Source organism: Mercenaria mercenaria, chromosome 14, assembly GCF_021730395.1.
Source record: "Mercenaria mercenaria strain notata chromosome 14, MADL_Memer_1, whole genome shotgun sequence".
NCBI lineage: Eukaryota > Metazoa > Mollusca > Bivalvia > Venerida > Veneridae > Mercenaria > Mercenaria mercenaria.
This window is the reverse complement of record NC_069374.1, coordinates 48,954,939-48,972,937: the sequence shown is the minus strand read 5'-3', so window position 1 is coordinate 48,972,937 and position 17,999 is coordinate 48,954,939. Positions and strand designations below refer to the sequence as shown.

The following is a 17,999-nucleotide window of genomic DNA, read 5'->3' as shown; positions in this document are numbered from 1 at the left end:
ATATAAGAAAAGTATTTGCAAAGTATTACAAATGAATGAAACAAATGTACAATTTCTATGTGAATAACAAAAATAACACGAACAAGTTAGATCAATCATTTCTAACAATATTTGAGAGAGAGGTGTAAAATATAAGAACAGTATTTGAAGAGTATTACAAATGAATGAAAACAATTGTACAATTTCTGTTAATAACAAAAATAACAATGTTTTTTTTAAATTAGCTATTTTATTAAAAAAAAAAATTGTCATTATGAGGTAACAGTATTTGACTTATAATGAGGTCCCTAATATATGTATTTGTTTTCAGCTCTGTGGCAGGCCCTGAGGAGGTTTCCCCAGTATAGCTTAAGGGTTGTGCATTCCACTGGGCAAGGTGAGTACATAAATTTATTTCTCAAGTTGCATTAAACTTATTGTCTTTTGTTTATGAAGGCAGGATTGGTCTAAACTTAGTATTTATGCTGATAAGTTTGTTTACTAAAAATGATTGTTCCATTTTATTTTTATAGTTTATTATAATTGATATCAAATGTCTCTTGAAATATTTGACAATTTAGACTATTGATATGACAGTGATAATATCAAATGGCAAAATTTGGAGTTAATGCAAATAAATTTGATACTTTGCAGGCTGTACAGAAGCATGTCGGAGAGTTTGGTCTCGCCAGAACATACAGAGAACGCCAGTCAGTACATCTGAATACGCAAGTTATTAGCACTGCCATTCCTCCCTGCAGCAGACATTAAACGGCCTTCAGGAAATTACAAGAGCAGGCGAAGACAGTTCTGAACAAGTCCAGGACCTCTTCACTTATTAAGCGACGATGGCTTGAAAGCTCTAAATGGTCTGAAGATGAGTGGTCTGTGTACCGTCAGACCATCCGTACCAACAATGACACAGGGTAAGTGAATATTATCTAGACAGCATACAAAACCCCAGCTCAATAGTTTGATTAAGCGCCCTATTTCTATAAATCTAATATTCAGTATCATAATGATGATGATGATAATAATGGTGATGAGATATTTGACAACCAGAGTCAGCATGCCTGCTGGGGCCATTTTACCAATAATAATAAATTTTTTTTAAAAAGTATATGAACAAATAAATAAAACTTTATTCGTAACAAGTAGACAAAGATGTGCTTTTAAAATGCAAAACTGACAGTTAATTTTATTTGTAATGTAATGGAAATTGTTATAATTTCAGGTGCACCGAAAACTGAACACAAAGGCCGCAGAGGAAGGTCAAGACCTACCGCCTTTGAATCCTCCTTGTAAATCTAAGTTGGTGAATCTAGAAGTGACCAGACTTCTTGAAGGAAGTACATCCCGTCGAATTCGTCTCAGTGACGAATGGTTGTTTGATTTATGGATCAGTATGATAACCATGACATTGTGTGTGAAGAATTCCTTGGAAATGTGGAACGTATTATGGACAGTTTTAGGTGATAAGGAGATGTATTGTGACCAACATTAACTGTGCCACTGTGTCTGATGAAGTTTAAACTTGCCAATTGAGTTGTGATAGGTTATTATGTATTTGCTATAATACTTGCTATGTGAAAAAGTCATGTAAATAAATGTATTGTTTTTTCATTGATTAATGAATATCTAAATAAACCAGTAACATCTTACCCATTGTAATTTATTGTCTAGAAGGTATATTACATGAAATACTATTGCTTGTGTTTTGAATACGTTTCATGATATCTACAGATTCATATCTATACAGATAATCAGTTGCTGGGTGAATCAAGAATTAGTTTGTTGAATTCAATATTCATTAAATGCAACAGTAGACAAAGTATTGAAATCAAAAGAATAATTCCCTTAAAAAAAACACTCCTATTAAAGGGAATATACAAAATTTCATAAAAAGAAATAAAATACATATTTCCAACATAGATACAACTCTATGTATAAATGTTTAATTCCTTAAATGAATCTGTAACAGAATATGTAACAGAAGACTGAAACATGTCATAAATTGTTGCTAAAATGTGTTTGACCATCTTTAATGATATTAAATGACATACAAAGGCAACATCTGAAATGATCCATTTACATGTCATCAGACTAATAATCGTCTGTAAAGATGATTAAAATCAGTTATTTTATAATACTCAAATAAACAGCTTTTATATAGTGACATGTCATTATTTACATAAATTTTTACAGTCATAGTTTCACAAAATATCAATAGACGAGATAATAATTGCTAAAATAAATTAGTAAGTGTATAATAATTCAATCTTAAACAAATAATAATATGATTAAAAGAAACAAAAAAAAAAAAATGGGGTGATTGCATCTTCTATTTTGGGTGATTGTCTCTTGGGGTGAAATGTCATCCTATTTTTTGGGGTGAAATGTCATCGGGGTGAGATGTCTGTCATTCTGGAGCAGCACGAAAAACCCAAATCTACCCAAATCTTACCCAAATCTTACCCAAATCTACCTAAGTCTTGATAGGAATGATCAAATCTTCGTAGATTATGAATATTTAATGTATTTCAACATAAATATATCATTTTGATGTATTATAACGATAATTAACTAGAAAAATCGGCGTTGAATTGAAATCGCTCAATATTTGTAAATATCACGGTCAAGTATTCTTACATAGGTGCTGTACCAATGTTACCGATGCTACTTTTACTCTTACAATATTTACGTAATATATTTCACGAGAGCTGATTGTTTTCTCTTGTAGATTTAGTACTCATTTTCGGGAAACGCTGGTGAGAAATACTTTGTCCTTTTATCCAAGATACTTTTAAAAATGTTTCATTCAAAGTTTTCGATAACGTTTATAGAATAAAACACATTCGCGCAGAATGTTTTATACGAAATTGGAATTGTGAACCCGCGGGAAATTTCCATTACCGAAATGCAGCCGTAGCTGTTTTTTTTTTTGTTTTTTTTGTTTTTTTAATAAATGGTGTTTTTGCAGGACTTATGGCAGCATTCATTCGTATATATACTATGAATAATTTATCTTTCATTAGGAAAGTAATATACATCCACGTAAAACGTTTTTATATGAGTTTGAATTTCCACGAGAGCACGCGAAAATTTGCGCATTTGTAAATGAATTTCCTAAACCTCTCTGTAAGAAACTACTTTTTTAATTATTTTTGTAAGATGCACAACCCTATTCAATCAGACTGAACATACATGAATAAAACTGAGAGAAGTTTATTAAAAGTTATTTCTGTATATGATTGCTGACGGAAATATTCTTCGCTTACGTGAATGACCAAAATAAGAGTAGATATCTTCTCCATTCCGGTTTATTTTGAAGAAAAAAAATACATGTCACATGCTTTTCAGTTAAATAATAAACTCATTAAATGTTGCCATGTATTGATATTAGCTACAAGACAGATTCAAGGCAGATTCTTTGAAAAGTTCGAAGTATTTATGTTTTTATTCTAAAATCATTTTTATTTTGTTTTAAATATTACATAATTATAGTATAAATTGATAAAATTTGGTGCATTTTAAATTTTATTGACTCTTTTATACCCGTCAGTGCAAACCCTCAAAAATAATTGGATGTTAAGACATATATGAAACTGACATGTTTAAAAATTAGGGAACTGAAATTGCAGGTGCCTGTTTTATAGTATAAATAACCTAGGCACTCCAAATCAACACATTCGCTGATCCGTGCCGATTAGTGTATTGTAAAATAAACTGTTGATATTAAAGAGATTAGTGTATTGTAAAATAAACTGTTGATATTAAAGAGATTAATGAATGTAACCCTTGAATGAATATATATTTGAAATTCAGCAGAAAAAAATAAATTAGGAATAATAATATGCTCCTTTATTTATTTTGTTATTCAACAAGACATAATGATAATCGGCATGGAACTGATTGTTTAATAATTAACCAACATTAAGTAAAAGAAACTGTTTGTATCTCATAATGGAAGGCTACCAAATGTGTGGAAAACATATATACCCTAAGGGTTAATCATCATTAAAAATAGTGTGTTTTTTCTTCACAACATAGATGTATTTAACAGTATTTTGTTTAATCTTTCTATCATTTTTCTGCCAGTTCGAATCCTCATGATTTATTTAGTGTTCCTTGGTTATTTATGTTTCGAAAGAAAATGTAACAAATCAGGTGAATGTTGTTATCTATCTATAAACCATTTAGATCCAAGTTTAACATGTTTAAGGTGAATACTGATGAAGTCCTATTTGTTATTTCATTTTCAACAAAATTTGAAATGTAAATGATCCTTTTCACTAGAAAAGCGGAGGTCCGTAGCCCTAGAAAACCCCTGACAGGCTTGTCTAGAGGTATGGATCCAGACCTCTAGAATCAGATTCTAGCGTTACAGATCCGTACCCCTAGACACTTCCATTGTTATAAGTCCTATTTTCTATTAAAATGTCACATTTAAGATAAAAAATGATCATAAAATTTATTATTATGCATGATTAAGTAAGCATATTGTCTTGTGTTTCAAGGTTTCGCAGGTACAGCCTTGTTTGAAAAAGTTGCCAAAAGTAAGAAGAATTTACTTTTGGAATTTTAGCTTTGAAATTGTCATCACTTTCAGGTCATTTGAAACTCAGTTAATACAACTTTATGATGACCTAGCACAAAATTTAAGTCAAGGTAAACAAACAGGTCTCATTTTACTTTATTTCAGTAAAGCATTTAACAAGGTCAGCCATCTAAAGTTACTAAATAAAATACAGGGTGCAGCGATAACAACAGGTTATCACATGGATCAGGACCTTCTTGATTGGCAGAACACAGTCAGTACTCGTGGACGGAATGAAATCTGATGAAGCACCTGTCACATCAGGTGTCCCTCAAGGCTCAGTCCTTGGCCCCTCTTGTTCCTATTATATATAAATGATCTACTACAGTCTTTACAATCACAAGTCAGGTTATTTGCAGATGACACCACAGTTTACCTCACAGTGTTTAAAGAACAAGACTGTGTCACACTACAGCAGGACCTCCAGAAACCAGAAACTTGGGAGCATGTTTGGGAGATGGAATTCAATCCCAGCAAATGTCAGGTCATGAACATAACCAGAAACAGACAGAAATTTACACACAACTACATATTACATAGTCAAGTCCTGGAAGTGGTCTCCAGTGCTAAGTATCTAGGGGTAGATATAGCAAATGATCTCTCCTGGAACACACACATAGATAGAATCACAAACAATGCAAACAAATCACTGGGTTTCCTACGCAGAAACCTCCCGGTCAGACACCAGAATATAAAGAACCTCCTTTCAAGACTCTAGTTAGACCACAACTAAGTATGCCTCCACGTAGGTCACCACACACACAGAGAAACATACATAAAATAGAAATTGTGCAAAGAAGAGCAGACAGGTTGGTAAAGGGTCAATATTCATATTATGATAGTGTAACAAACATGTTAAATGATCTAAGTTGGCAAACACTCGAGGACAGGCGGACAATTGCTAGACTTTTCATGTTCTACAATATCTTTCATGGTTATGTAGCTTTTTCAATCCCTCCGTATCTAGTACAGCCATTGAGACGACCCCGTCATATAATGCACAACCACACCTTGAGGCAGATCCATACAATTATTAATGTTTTAAAGTTCTCCTTCTTTCCGTACACCGTTACCCTATGGAACCAACTGCCTCCCCTGATGGTTAAATCAGCCTGATCCTGAACATTTCAGACAGACTGTTAACGCATCCCACTACTACTAAATGATCACACCCTGTTTTAATCCTGATTTTATTCTTGTTAATACAGTTTTATCTTGCACTTTCTTCCTTTTACATCTCACTGTCATTCTTTTAGCTTTTATTCTGGCACAGATGCGCACCTGCTAGTTACACCCAAAAGGGGCGTCAAGCAGTATAGATACATACATACATACATACATACATACATACATACATACTTTCTGATTCTGATTATTTTGTACCCCACCTGCATCCTCTACCGCAGAACAAAGTTGTAAGCGTGGTATACTGGTTTGGGGTTGTCTGTATGTTTTTTGTCTGTAGACACACCAGCTTTTTGGTAATTGAACTAAATATGACCTTCAAATTAAATAGGTTACATTGATTTGAAATGAGCAACTCCCAACAACTGTACCCCAAGTCAGTCGCGTTTTATATTGTGGAAGTGAAACACAAGATATATATCATTTAAAAGAAAAGTCTGCAGCAAAAGGCACTGAAATTTATGCAGTACAATTCCTATAATGTATTTATCTATAGGACTTATTATAAGTTTCCATTTTTTTTTTTCCCACATTTACAGCACCTAAATGAGCCGTGCCATGGGAAAACCAACATAGTGGGTTTGCGACCAGCATGGATCCAGACCAGCCTGCGCATCCGCGCAGTCTGGTCAGGATCCATGCTGTTCGCTAACGGTTTCTCTAATTGCAGTAGGCTTTAAAAGCGAACAGCATGGATCCTGACCAGACTGCCCGGATGTGCAGGCTGGTCTGGATCCATGCTGGTCACAAACCCACTATGTTGGTTTTCTCATGGCACGGCTCAAATGTAGTAATACTTTGTGGCAAGACTTTTTTAGATTTAGAATTTAAATGACAATTTAAATAGTATATCTTAAATTACTTTTCAGTGAAACACCTGTTTCAGCAGTATTTAAATCAGCCTTTTATCTTGTAAAATTCCCGGTCGTATGGCCAACATAAACATTGCATACTTGTTCATTTAGTGTGTTTTACCAGCTTGTTGCATAAATTAATCTTGTTTTGTACAACCTTACAGTCTGATCTGAAAGATCTGCATTGTTCGCTATTGTCAGTATTTTGGTAAGCACCCCTTTTAACAGTTAATGGTACTGTCCGTTATTAACAATAATGACTTTTACCATAAGAATATCGAACATACAATAAGAATAATGACATATACAATAACAATGGTAAGACTTAGAATATATGAATGACACAACACTGATTAACAATACCAAAGATACAGTAACAATAACGAAACATAGAATGACAATAATGACTTTTACTGTAAGAATATCGAACATACCATAAGAATAACGACATATACAATAACAATAGCAAATTTTTGAATATGAATGACATGACATTAAATAACAATAACAAACATACAATAATAATAACATACATATATAATTTAGCAACGTTTGACATGCCATAGTGCTGGACTTATAAGTATATAGAAAATGCTTTGAAAAAGTTTCCTGTTTGAAACTGTTCAATTACTGAATAATATCACAAGAATTCTCTTGGGTGACCCGCTACAGAAATAGTTAAATCGTAACCATTATTTTAACCCAAGAAAGCTGTTTTAGCAGTGAAACTCAGGTGAGCCATCTAGGACCGTCCTGGCCCTCTTGTTGTAATATATCTTGGCAAGATAACAATAAACATGGGTTTTTGTTGTGTTATAATCCACAGCCCTTCCATGTTTTTTAAACAAAAAATGATATTATTAGAGGCTATCAAGTGTTCCAGAAAGTGACGGTACATATGTGATAACCTTTCTGACAATGCTATTCATGTTGAAGAGGCTGATGTGTATGTGTTGCGTAGGAATGTAGGAATAAAATAGTAAATATTGGAACATTTAGAAAATGTTTGCCACATGATTGATTGAAAATGTATAGTAAAACACTAATGGAAAGCCTGATCTGTTTGATTTAAAGATTATACCAAACTTGGTGAAATTTATCTGAAAAAAAGCATGAGGCGCTGGAAAGACATTGTCCTGTTTTCTGTATAAGACTTCAACCTTTGGCCAGCTAATTTTCTGAAATAAACTGGTCTCAGAGTCATGTACTATTTATGATTCATAGTGGTTTTCACTGAAAATTTACTGACTTAAGAGCGAACTGTTCAGACCATGAAAGATATGCATTCTGATGTTGATCTGCACCAGTCGAAAAGGAAGAACTACTTGCCGCCAGCAGGCTAAATGTTGAATTTTTTTGCAAAACAGACATTATACATATGTACCATTCTGGTTATTTTCAGATGGCTATTTCCTATCATTGGTCATATGGGTATTGCCACAAGTGCAGGGGTCATTCGAGATTTTGCTGGGCCATACTTTGTGTCGGTAAGAAGTTAGTTTTTTTTCATAATGTTCAGTTTTTCTGCTTCCATAATATGATATGGATCTCTTTTTAAATATTTATAATAATTTTAATATTTGACTAGCAGCTCTAGTTATTTATTGCCAATACTTGCTTCTTAATTAGCTCACATACTGGAAGTATAGGTAAATCTATTGCACTTAACCATTCATTAGAGCCAGCATCCAGATTTGGTACAGTTTTTGTATGTAAACTGGTAATGGTAATGGAATGAATCTTTCGCAGCCACTTGTGCACTATGATGAGCTGACATGCATTGCACAGGTTCCACAACTCTGTTAAGCCTTTTAAAAAACTATACCCCTTCTTCGACTTTGTGTACATTCTTTAGTGACAAGGCTGTTGAATAGTTGGGTGTTGCTGTCCTCTTGTCAGGTCTTGGCAGTTTACACATGCTTTATACATAATACTATGAGTGAAAGAAGAAGAGAAATATTAGTTAAAAGTCCATATAATTTATTTCAATGCCTGTTTTTATTCTAGGATGATGATATGGCTTTTGGAAGACCAACAAAGTAAGTTTTTTTTAAACCTGCCTGCAACTTTGAACTTTATTATCCGTAATAATCCCTGTACATAGCAGAGCTCTGGTGATATAACTTTCCATGAATGTTCAAGTTTTATCAGCTTTTTAAGTAAAAGGTCCTAGAAATGACTTAGATTTTAATGACATTGTTTTCTTTTTAGCTCACCTGGACTTGTTCAGGGTGAGATATTATGGATGGATGGTCTGACGTCCTTCAACATGTGTCAATATTTTTACTTAAACATCTTTTCCTTTGAAACTACTGGTCAGAGTTACACCAAACTTGGTCAGTAGCATCATGGCATGGACCTCTATTATTCAAATAGTTCAACTTTGTACCTTTTAGGGGCCGCTAGAGATGAAAATAGAATTTTTTTTTAAAGAACTTCTCAATTACAGCTTGATAGAGTCTTCACAAAACTTTGTTTTTTAGCAGATTTTGTGAAAGTCCATGTTTTGTCAAAACTCCGTTTGGCTTTGAAACTTTGAACACTTGTTAATCATATCAGTCTTTACCTGTATGCAAAAGAACATAACTCTGTCAAGTATTTTGGCTGAATTATAGCCCCGTTTGGACTTGGAAATTGATTTAGATTTTGTACCTGTTTTGTTAAAACCATTTGACATGTTGATCTGTAACTTTGAACACTTGTTTATTATATTAGTCTCTACATGTAGGCAAGAGTACACTAAAATGTTTATTGTAACCCCGGACAACAAAGCTGTAAGGGGAGGGGGGTATACTGGTTTCAGGTTATTTGACTGTCTGTCCGTCTGTCCATAGACACAATCTTGTGCACACCATCTTTCCTTATCCCCTTGACACAATTTAATGAAACTTCACACAAGTGATCAGTAACAACAATAGTTGTGCATGGGGCATGCTAGGTTCTTTCAGAAAAAAAATTTGCAGAGTTATGGGACTTTGTTTTTTGTTACTATACTATATACATAGACACAATCTTGTGCCCACCATCTCTCCTCATCCCCTTCACACAATTTAATGAAACTTCACACAAGTGATCGATCAGTAACAACATTAGTTGTGCATGGGGCATGTTAGGTTCTTTCAACAACAAAAATTGCAGAGTTATGGGACTTTGTTTCTTGTTAACATACTATGTACATACAGTCTGCATATGCAATCTTATGCGTGTCTAATCTTCCGAACCCTTGCACACAATTTAATGAAACTTCACACAAGTGATCAGTACCAACCCTAATTGTGCATGGTTCAATTTTACGTTTTTTTAGATAAATATTCTGCATAGTTATGGGACTTTGTTTTTTGTTACTATACAGTATACATATCATACAGTCCACATAATTATGCAATCTTCTGCGCATCAAATTGCAGTGTTCTGTGTCAGTGCATGCGGGGGGTACATTCAACACTTTTAGTGATAGCTCTAGTTTTAACAGTTTCTACCAGTAGGCAGGAGGACATTACTTTATCAAGTACTTTGGCTGAAGAATGGCCTATTTTGGAGTTTGATATAGGTTCAGATTTCATACAGCTCAATGTTTTGTTAAAACTATTTGACATGTGGCTTTGAAACTTTAAACACTTGCTTGTCATCATTTATTTATACATGAAGTTGGCAAAGTCTAAGATTGAACTTGGTTGAAATGACTGGTTTACTTTGTAGGTACTGGCAGTTAGATAGAAACAAGATAGGCAGGAAAGGACAGAGTCCTAAGGATACCTGGGACCTGGCAGTATATGATGCTTCTGAGGAATATAAAACACGAATGGTAGTTATTAACCCTTATCATGTTGGATACGATTGATTCTGCATTTGCAACCAGTGTAAATCATGATCAGCCTGCACATCTGTGCAGTCTGTTCAAGATCTGCACTGTTTGCTATTTAGTCAGTATAATTTTGGTAAGCACCCCTTTTAACAGTTAATGGTACAGTCCATATTGTGAGAATCTTACAATTTTAATGATGGACAAGTTCATTTTAGAATTTAGCAGGGTAAGGATTAAGTTCCTGTTTAAATACAGTTTGGATTCCAAGGGATCCAATATTTTACTTTCAGATTTAAAACTGATATTTCACTTAAAATGATAATTTGTGCACTTAGTTTTTGAACAGGACTTGATCGGGACTTGAACATTTCTTTGAGATAGCCAGAAATTTGAGATAGGAGAGTTTCAACTGTTTTTAGCTCACCTGTCACAAAGTGACAAGGTGAGCTTTTGTGATCGCGCGGTGTCCGTCGTCCGTCGTCCGTCCGTGCGTCCGTGCGTCCGTAAACTTTTGCTTGTGACCACTCTAGAGGTCACATTTTTCATGGATCTTTATGAAAGTTGGTCAGAATGTTCATCTTGATGATAATCTAGGTCAAGTTCGAAACTGGGTCACGTGCCATCAAAAACTAGGTCAGTAGGTCTAAAAATAGAAAAACCTTGTGACCTCTCTAGAGGCCATATATTTCATAAGAGCTTCATGAAAATTGGTCAGAATGTTCACCTTGATGATATCTAGGTCAAGTTCGAAACTGGGTCACGTGGGTTCAAAAACTAGGTCAGTAGGTCTAAAAATAGAAAAACCTTGTGACCTCTCTAGAGGCCATATTTTTCATTAGATCTTCATGAAAGTTGGTCAGAATGTTTACCTTGATGATGTCTAGGTCAAGTTCGAAACTGGGTCACGTAGGGTCAAAAACTAGGTCATTAGGTCTAAAAATAGAAAAACCTTGTGACCTCTCTAGAGGCCATATTTCTCAATGGATCTTCATGAAAATTGGTCAGAATGTTCATCTTGATGATATCTAGGTCAAGTTCGAAACTGGGTCACGTGGGGTTAAAAACTAGGTCAGTAGATCTAAAAATAGAAAAACTTTGTGACCTCTCTAGAGGCCATATTTTTCATGAGATCTTCATGAATATTGGTCAGAATGTTCACCTTGATGATATCTAGGTCAAGTTCGAAACTGGGTCATGTGGGGTCAAAAACTAGGTCAGTAGATCTAAAAATAGAAAAACCTTGTGACCTCTCTAGAGGCCATATTTCTCAATGGATCTTCATGAAAATTGGTCAGAATGTTCACCTTGATGATATCTAGGTCAAGTTCAAAACTGGGTCACGTGCGGTCAAAAACTAGGTCAGTAGGTCTAAAAATAGGAAAACCTTGTGACCTCTCTAGAGGCGATATTTTTCATAAGAGCTTCATGAAAATTGGTCAGAATGTTCACCTTGATGATATCTAGGTCAAGTTCGAAACTGGGTCACGTGGGGTTAAAAACTAGGTCAGTAGATCTAAAAATAGAAAAACCTTGTGACCTCTCTAGAGGCCATATTTTTCAAGAGATCTTCATGATTATTGGTCAGAATGTTCACCTTGATGATATCTAAGTCAGGTTCGAAACTGGGTCACGTGGGGTTAAAAACTAGGTCAGTAGGTCTAAAAATAGAAAAAACCTTGTGACCTCTCTAGAGGCCATATTTCTCAACAGGTCTTCATGAAAATTGGTGAGAATGTTCAGCTTGATGATATCTAGGTCAGGTTTGTAACTGGGTCATGTGCGGTCAAAAACTAGGTCAGTAGGTCGAAAAATAGAAAAACCTTGTGACCTCTCTAGAGGCCATATTTTTCACGAGACCTTCATGAACATCGGTGAGAATGTTCACCTTGATGATATCTAGGTCTAGTTTAAAAGTGGGTCACGTGCCTTCAAAAACTAGGCCATTAGGTCAAATAATAGAAAAACCTTGTGACCTCTCTAGAGGCCATATTTTTCAATGGATCTTCATGAAAATTGGTCAGAATTTTTTATCTTGATGATATCTAGGTCACATGTGCTCAAAAACTAGGTCACTATGTCAAATAATAGAAATAATGACGTCATATTCAGTTCAACACTGGGTCATGTGGGGATAGGTGAGCGATTCAGGACCATCATGGTCCTCTTGTTTGAGATATTTCATGACTGCATAGTTTCTGTTATATAAAAGGTGTCCAGCAATTGGCTTTGAGTGTACAGTCAAACTTGTATTAAGCAGCCAGCCAAGGGAGTGAAAATCTGGTTGTTTAAGACAAGTGACTGCTTAAGGCAAGTGACTGCTTAAGACAGGTGACTGCTGAAGGCAAGTGACTGCTTAAGACAGGTGACTGCTGAAGGCAAGTGACTGCTCAAGACAGGTGACTGGACAAGTGACTGCTTAAGACAGGTGACTGCTTAAGGCAAGTGACTTCTTAAGACAGGTGACTTCTTAAGGCAAGTGACTGCTTAAGACAGGTGACACGTAAAACAAGTGACTGTTTAAGACAGGTGACTTCTTAAGGCAAGTGACTGCTTAAAACAGGTGACTGCTTAAGACAGGTGACACATAAAATAAGTGACTGTTTAAGACAGGTGACTTCTTAAGGCAAGTGACTGCTCAAAACAGGTGACTGTGCAACACAGTTGACTGCCCAAGACAAATGACTGCTTAAGACAGGTCACACTTAAGACAAGTGACTGCTTAAGACAGGTGATTTCTTAAGGCAAGTAAATGCTTAAGACAAGTGACTGCTTAAGACAGGTGACTTCTTAAGGCAAGTGAATGCTTAAAACAGGTGACTGCTTAAGATAAGTGACTGCTTAAGTTAGGTGACTGCTTAAGACCAGTGACTTCTTAAGACAGGTGACTTCTTAAGGCAAGTGAATGCTTAAAACAGGTGACTGCTTAAGACAAGTGACTGCTTAAGATAGGTGACTGCTTAAGGCAAATGACTTCTTAAGACAGGTGACTTCTTAACAAGTGACTGCTTAAGACAAGTGACTGCTTAACACAGTTGACTGCTCAAGACAAGTGACTGCTTAAGACAGGTGACTTTTTAAGGCAAGTGACTGCTTAAGGCAAGTGACTGCTTAACACAGTTGACTGCTCAAGACAAGTGACTGCTTAAGACAAAGTGACAAGGTGAGCTTTTGTGATCGTGCGGTGTCCGTCGTCCGTCCGTAAACTTTTGCTTGTGACCACTCTAGAGGTCACATTTTTCATGGGATCTTTATGAAAGTTGGTCAGAATGTTCATCTTGATGATATCTAGGTCAAGTTCGAAACTGGGTCATGTGCCATCAAAAACTAGGTCAGTAGGTCTAAAAATAGAAAAACCTTGTGACCTCTCTAGAGGCCATATATTTCACAAGATCTTCATGAAAATTGGTCAGAATGTTCACCTTGATGATATCTAGGTCAAGTTCGAAACTGGGTCACGTTCCGTCAAAAACTAGGTCAGTAGGTCTAAAAATAGAAAAACCTTGTGACCTCTCTAGAGGCCATATATTTAACAAGATCTTCATTAAAAAATTGGTCAGAACGTTCACCTTGATGATATCTAGGTCAAGTTCGAAACTGGGTCAAATGCCGTCAAAAACTAGGTCAGTAGGTCAAATAATAGAAAAACCTTGTGACCTCTCTAAAGGCCATATTTTTCATGGGATCTGTATGAAAGTTGGTCCGAATGTTCATCTTGATGATATCTAGGTCAAGTTCGAAACTGGGTCACGTGCGGTCAAAAACTAGGTCAGTAGGGCTAAAAATAGAAAAACCTTGTGACCTCTCTAGTGGCCATATATTTCATGGGATCTTCATGAAAATTGGTCAGAATATTCATCTTGATGATATCTAGGTCAAGTTCGAAAGTGGGTCACGTGCCCTCAAAAACTAGGTCAGTAGGTCAAATAATAGAAAAACCTTGTGACCTCTCTAGAGGCCATATTTTTCATGGGATCTGTATGAAAGTTGGTCAGAATGTTCATCTTGATGATATCTAGGTCAAGTTCAAATGTGGGTCACGTGCCGTCAAAAACTAGGTCAGTAGGTCAAATAATAGAAAAACCTTGTGACCTCTCTAAAGGCCATATTTTTCATGGGATCTGTATGAAAGTTGGTCTGAATGTTTATCTTGATGATATATAGGTCAGGTTTGAAACTGGGTCAACTGCAATCAAAAACTAGGTCAGTAGGTCTTGAAATAGAAAAACCGTGTGGCCTCTCTAGAGGCCATATCCTTGAATGGATCTTTATGAAAATTGGTCAGAATGTTCACCTTGATGATATCTAGGTCAAGTTTGAAACTGGGTCATGTGCCTTAAAAAACTAGGTCAGTAGGTCAAATAATAAAAAAACCTTGTGACCTCTCTAGAAGCCATACTTTTCATGGGATCTGTATGAAAGTTGGTCTGAATGTTCATCTTGATGATATCTAGGTCAAGTTTGAAACTGGGTCAACTGCTGTCAAAAACTAGGTCAGTAGGTCTAAAATTATTAGAATCTTTTGACCTCTCTCGAGGCCATATTTTTCAATGGATCTTCATGAAAATTGATCTGAATATTCACCTTGATGATATCTAGGTCAGTTTCGAAACTGGGTCACGTGCAGTCAAAAACTAGGCCAGTAGGTATAAAAATAGAAAAACCTTGTGACCTCTCTAGAGGCCATATTTTTTATGAGATCTTCATGAAAGTTAGTGAGAATGTTCACCTTGATGATATCTATGTAAAGTTCAAAACAGGGTCACGTACCTTCGAAAACTAGGTCAATAGGTCAAATAATAGAAAAACCTTGTGACCTCTCTAGAGACCATATTTTTCAATGGATCTTCATGAAAATTGGTCAGAATTTTTATCTTGATAATATCTAGATCAAGTTCAAAACTGGGTCACATGAGCTCAAAAACTAGGTCACTATGTCAAATAATAGAAAAAACGACGTCATACTCAAAACTGGGTCATGTGGGAAGAGGTGAGCGATTCAGGACCATCATGGTCCTCTTGTTAAGGCAAGTGACTGCTTAAGATAAGTGACTGCTTAAGGAACAAACGTCAGTTTGGGAAGCTAGTTGGCTGGCTTCTAATACAGGTTCAATGATGTATGCTTTGGGATCACATTAACCATGTAAACTTCAAGGCTGAATTTCAGTACAGTAAGGGAATATATGTATATATCACATTATAAAACTTCATCACATATCTCTGAATGATATCTTTATTTATATTTGTAATAAACTATATCACAGTATGCCATGGATGTATTTTGAAAATATTGAAGTTCTTATTACCTCTGAGCTCAGATGTATGAAATAACTATTTTTGTATAGTACATTTGTTTTTAAACAAAATCGTCATAAAAAAGGTATGTTTGCAAAAAGCAAAATGACTAGCAGAGGTCTTTAGGAGCTGCTAATTGGGTCTTCATTTGGCAGTCACATCTAATTCCAATGTTTCCTCTTTCACCTTGCCCCTTCTACGTGCTCCTCACTGCTGTGGGTTCAAGATCGTGCTTGGGACTTGCAATTCTTTCTATTTAGGAAGCCATCCAGCCGGCTTACAGAAGGTCAGTATGCGAGTATTTATCCATGCCTTACATAATAAATAGAGGGGCACTGTGGCTCTTTCACCACCGTTAAAGACTGGATTGTCACTAGTATGAACTGCAGTTAAATCCAGCAAGAAGTTCACTTACCCCTTACTGATGTAGAATTCTGTCACGTGAGGAAGTACAGAGATTCCCACGTACTGCCCACAGCGCTGTCTGTCTTTCAGCAACCATTTAAGAAAAGCTGAAAGTTTGCAATACTTACTTAAATTATATTGTAGTGATTTCCTCTAACAGAACTGACACTTCAAATAAAGAAACACCTAGTTTAGCTGACCAACATTTTAACTAAAATTTATAAAAATGTCAGATTTACTCATGAAGATAGTATTTGTAGATATTTTAGCTCACATAAACTTTGTTCAGGGTGAACTATTAGTATAGGCCAATGATCCAGCATCCTGTGTCCATGTCTTGTGTAAACAATTTTACTTAAACATGTTCTTTTCTAGGGCTGGGACGATTTCAAAATTTTGAAACCGGTTAATCATTTGTATAAAAATCGAACTGAACCGGTTAATCGACCGCCATATTTGAAATGCTGTTTTCTTTCCTGACACTTCCAGCATCTGACTTCATTAGGAACTTATGGACTTTATCATTTGCAAGCAGTGTGATAATAAATAAGTCATATTTTGGTGTATTTTATTTTATACATATCACGACAGGCAAATCCAAGACTATTAACTATGTTCAATGTGTTTTAGCTGAAATATACTGCCGGTCTGTGTGCTAGTCAAAGAAATGTTTAAAGATGAAATACGAATTGTGATGTTTATTGTTTGAGAGCGATTAGCGGTTTTGCAAAATTGAAACTGGTTTCACCTAGTAATCGAATCGGATCCAATCTACCGAGTAATCGTCCCAGTCATATGCTTTTCTGTAACTACTGGACAGAATAAAATCAGACTTGATCAGTAGCATCTTGGCATGAACCTCTGTCAAGTTTTTTTCATTCAGTGTTTTGGTTTGGCCCCTTTTAGAGGAAGACAGACCTAAAAATAAAAAAAAATAACCCCTTTAAATGGCTTCTTTTCATGAAGTGCTTGATGGATCTTCATCAGACATGATCTGTAGCATCATTGTAAGGCTCTGTCCTAAATTTGATTTAATGGCATTGCATGGCACTTTTCTTTTTGCAGGAATTGGTAGTGAAAATTGAATGAAGAAACTTGGCAATCTATATGAAAATAAGTTTTCCATTTACACTTACCTAATAGCAGTAAACAAAGTTTCATCGACTACTTTTCGTTTGTTTGTTTTTCAGCACAACCTATGTTGCGACAATTGTCACAGTCATTGTGCAATGGCACTGAATCTGATGGAATATGGAGGCAGCAAATCATGGAATATGGTCAAACTTTGTTTTCTGATGCTCATATTTGGAAAATATGTTAGGTATGAGTATAGTTATAGTATAATGGTCTTAAAAAGGAAAAAATGCCAAGTCATCATTTGGTATTGCACAAAGCCATTACCCAACAATATTAGACAAATATTGAAAATAATGTGGTTTGAAATGACTTCCAAATTTATAAGAAAACAAGACTGCAGTTTGGTATAATCATTAACTCAGCTGATTTAAGCCTAAAAAGTTATATGAGCCACGCCATGAGAAAACCAACATAGTGCTTTTTCGACCATCGTGCATGTGCCTGATATATGTATTTGGGACATTTTCATTGCACTGAGAGTCATTTTTAGCTCAACTTTTCGAAGAAAATGTAGAGCTATTGCACTCGCCCCGGCGTCGCCATCGCCGTTGGTTAAAGTTTTTGATAAAGTCAAATATCTCTGTTACTATCCAAGCTATTGACTTGAAACTTAAAATAGTTATTTACCACCAAAATCTACACCAGAAGATCTACACCAGAAGAAACAATCCCCACAACTCTGATTGAATTTTGACAGAATTATGCCCCTTTTTAACTTAGAATTTTTTGTTAAAATTTTTGATAA

General features: G+C 35.5%; 1 protein-coding gene across 1 annotated transcript in view; it reads left to right on the top strand.

Moving 5' to 3' along the window:
- Window positions 1-17,999, top strand: part of LOC123527521 (transmembrane protein 222-like) — a 39,051-nt gene that overhangs the window by 11,064 nt on the left and 9,988 nt on the right. The window contains exons 2-5 of the mRNA XM_045307031.2: window positions 8,018-8,102; window positions 8,623-8,654; window positions 10,315-10,420; window positions 17,308-17,438. Coding sequence (XP_045162966.2) covers window positions 8,018-8,102; window positions 8,623-8,654; window positions 10,315-10,420; window positions 17,308-17,438 — 354 coding nt within the window. The remainder of the gene's footprint in view (window positions 1-8,017; window positions 8,103-8,622; window positions 8,655-10,314; window positions 10,421-17,307; window positions 17,439-17,999) is intronic.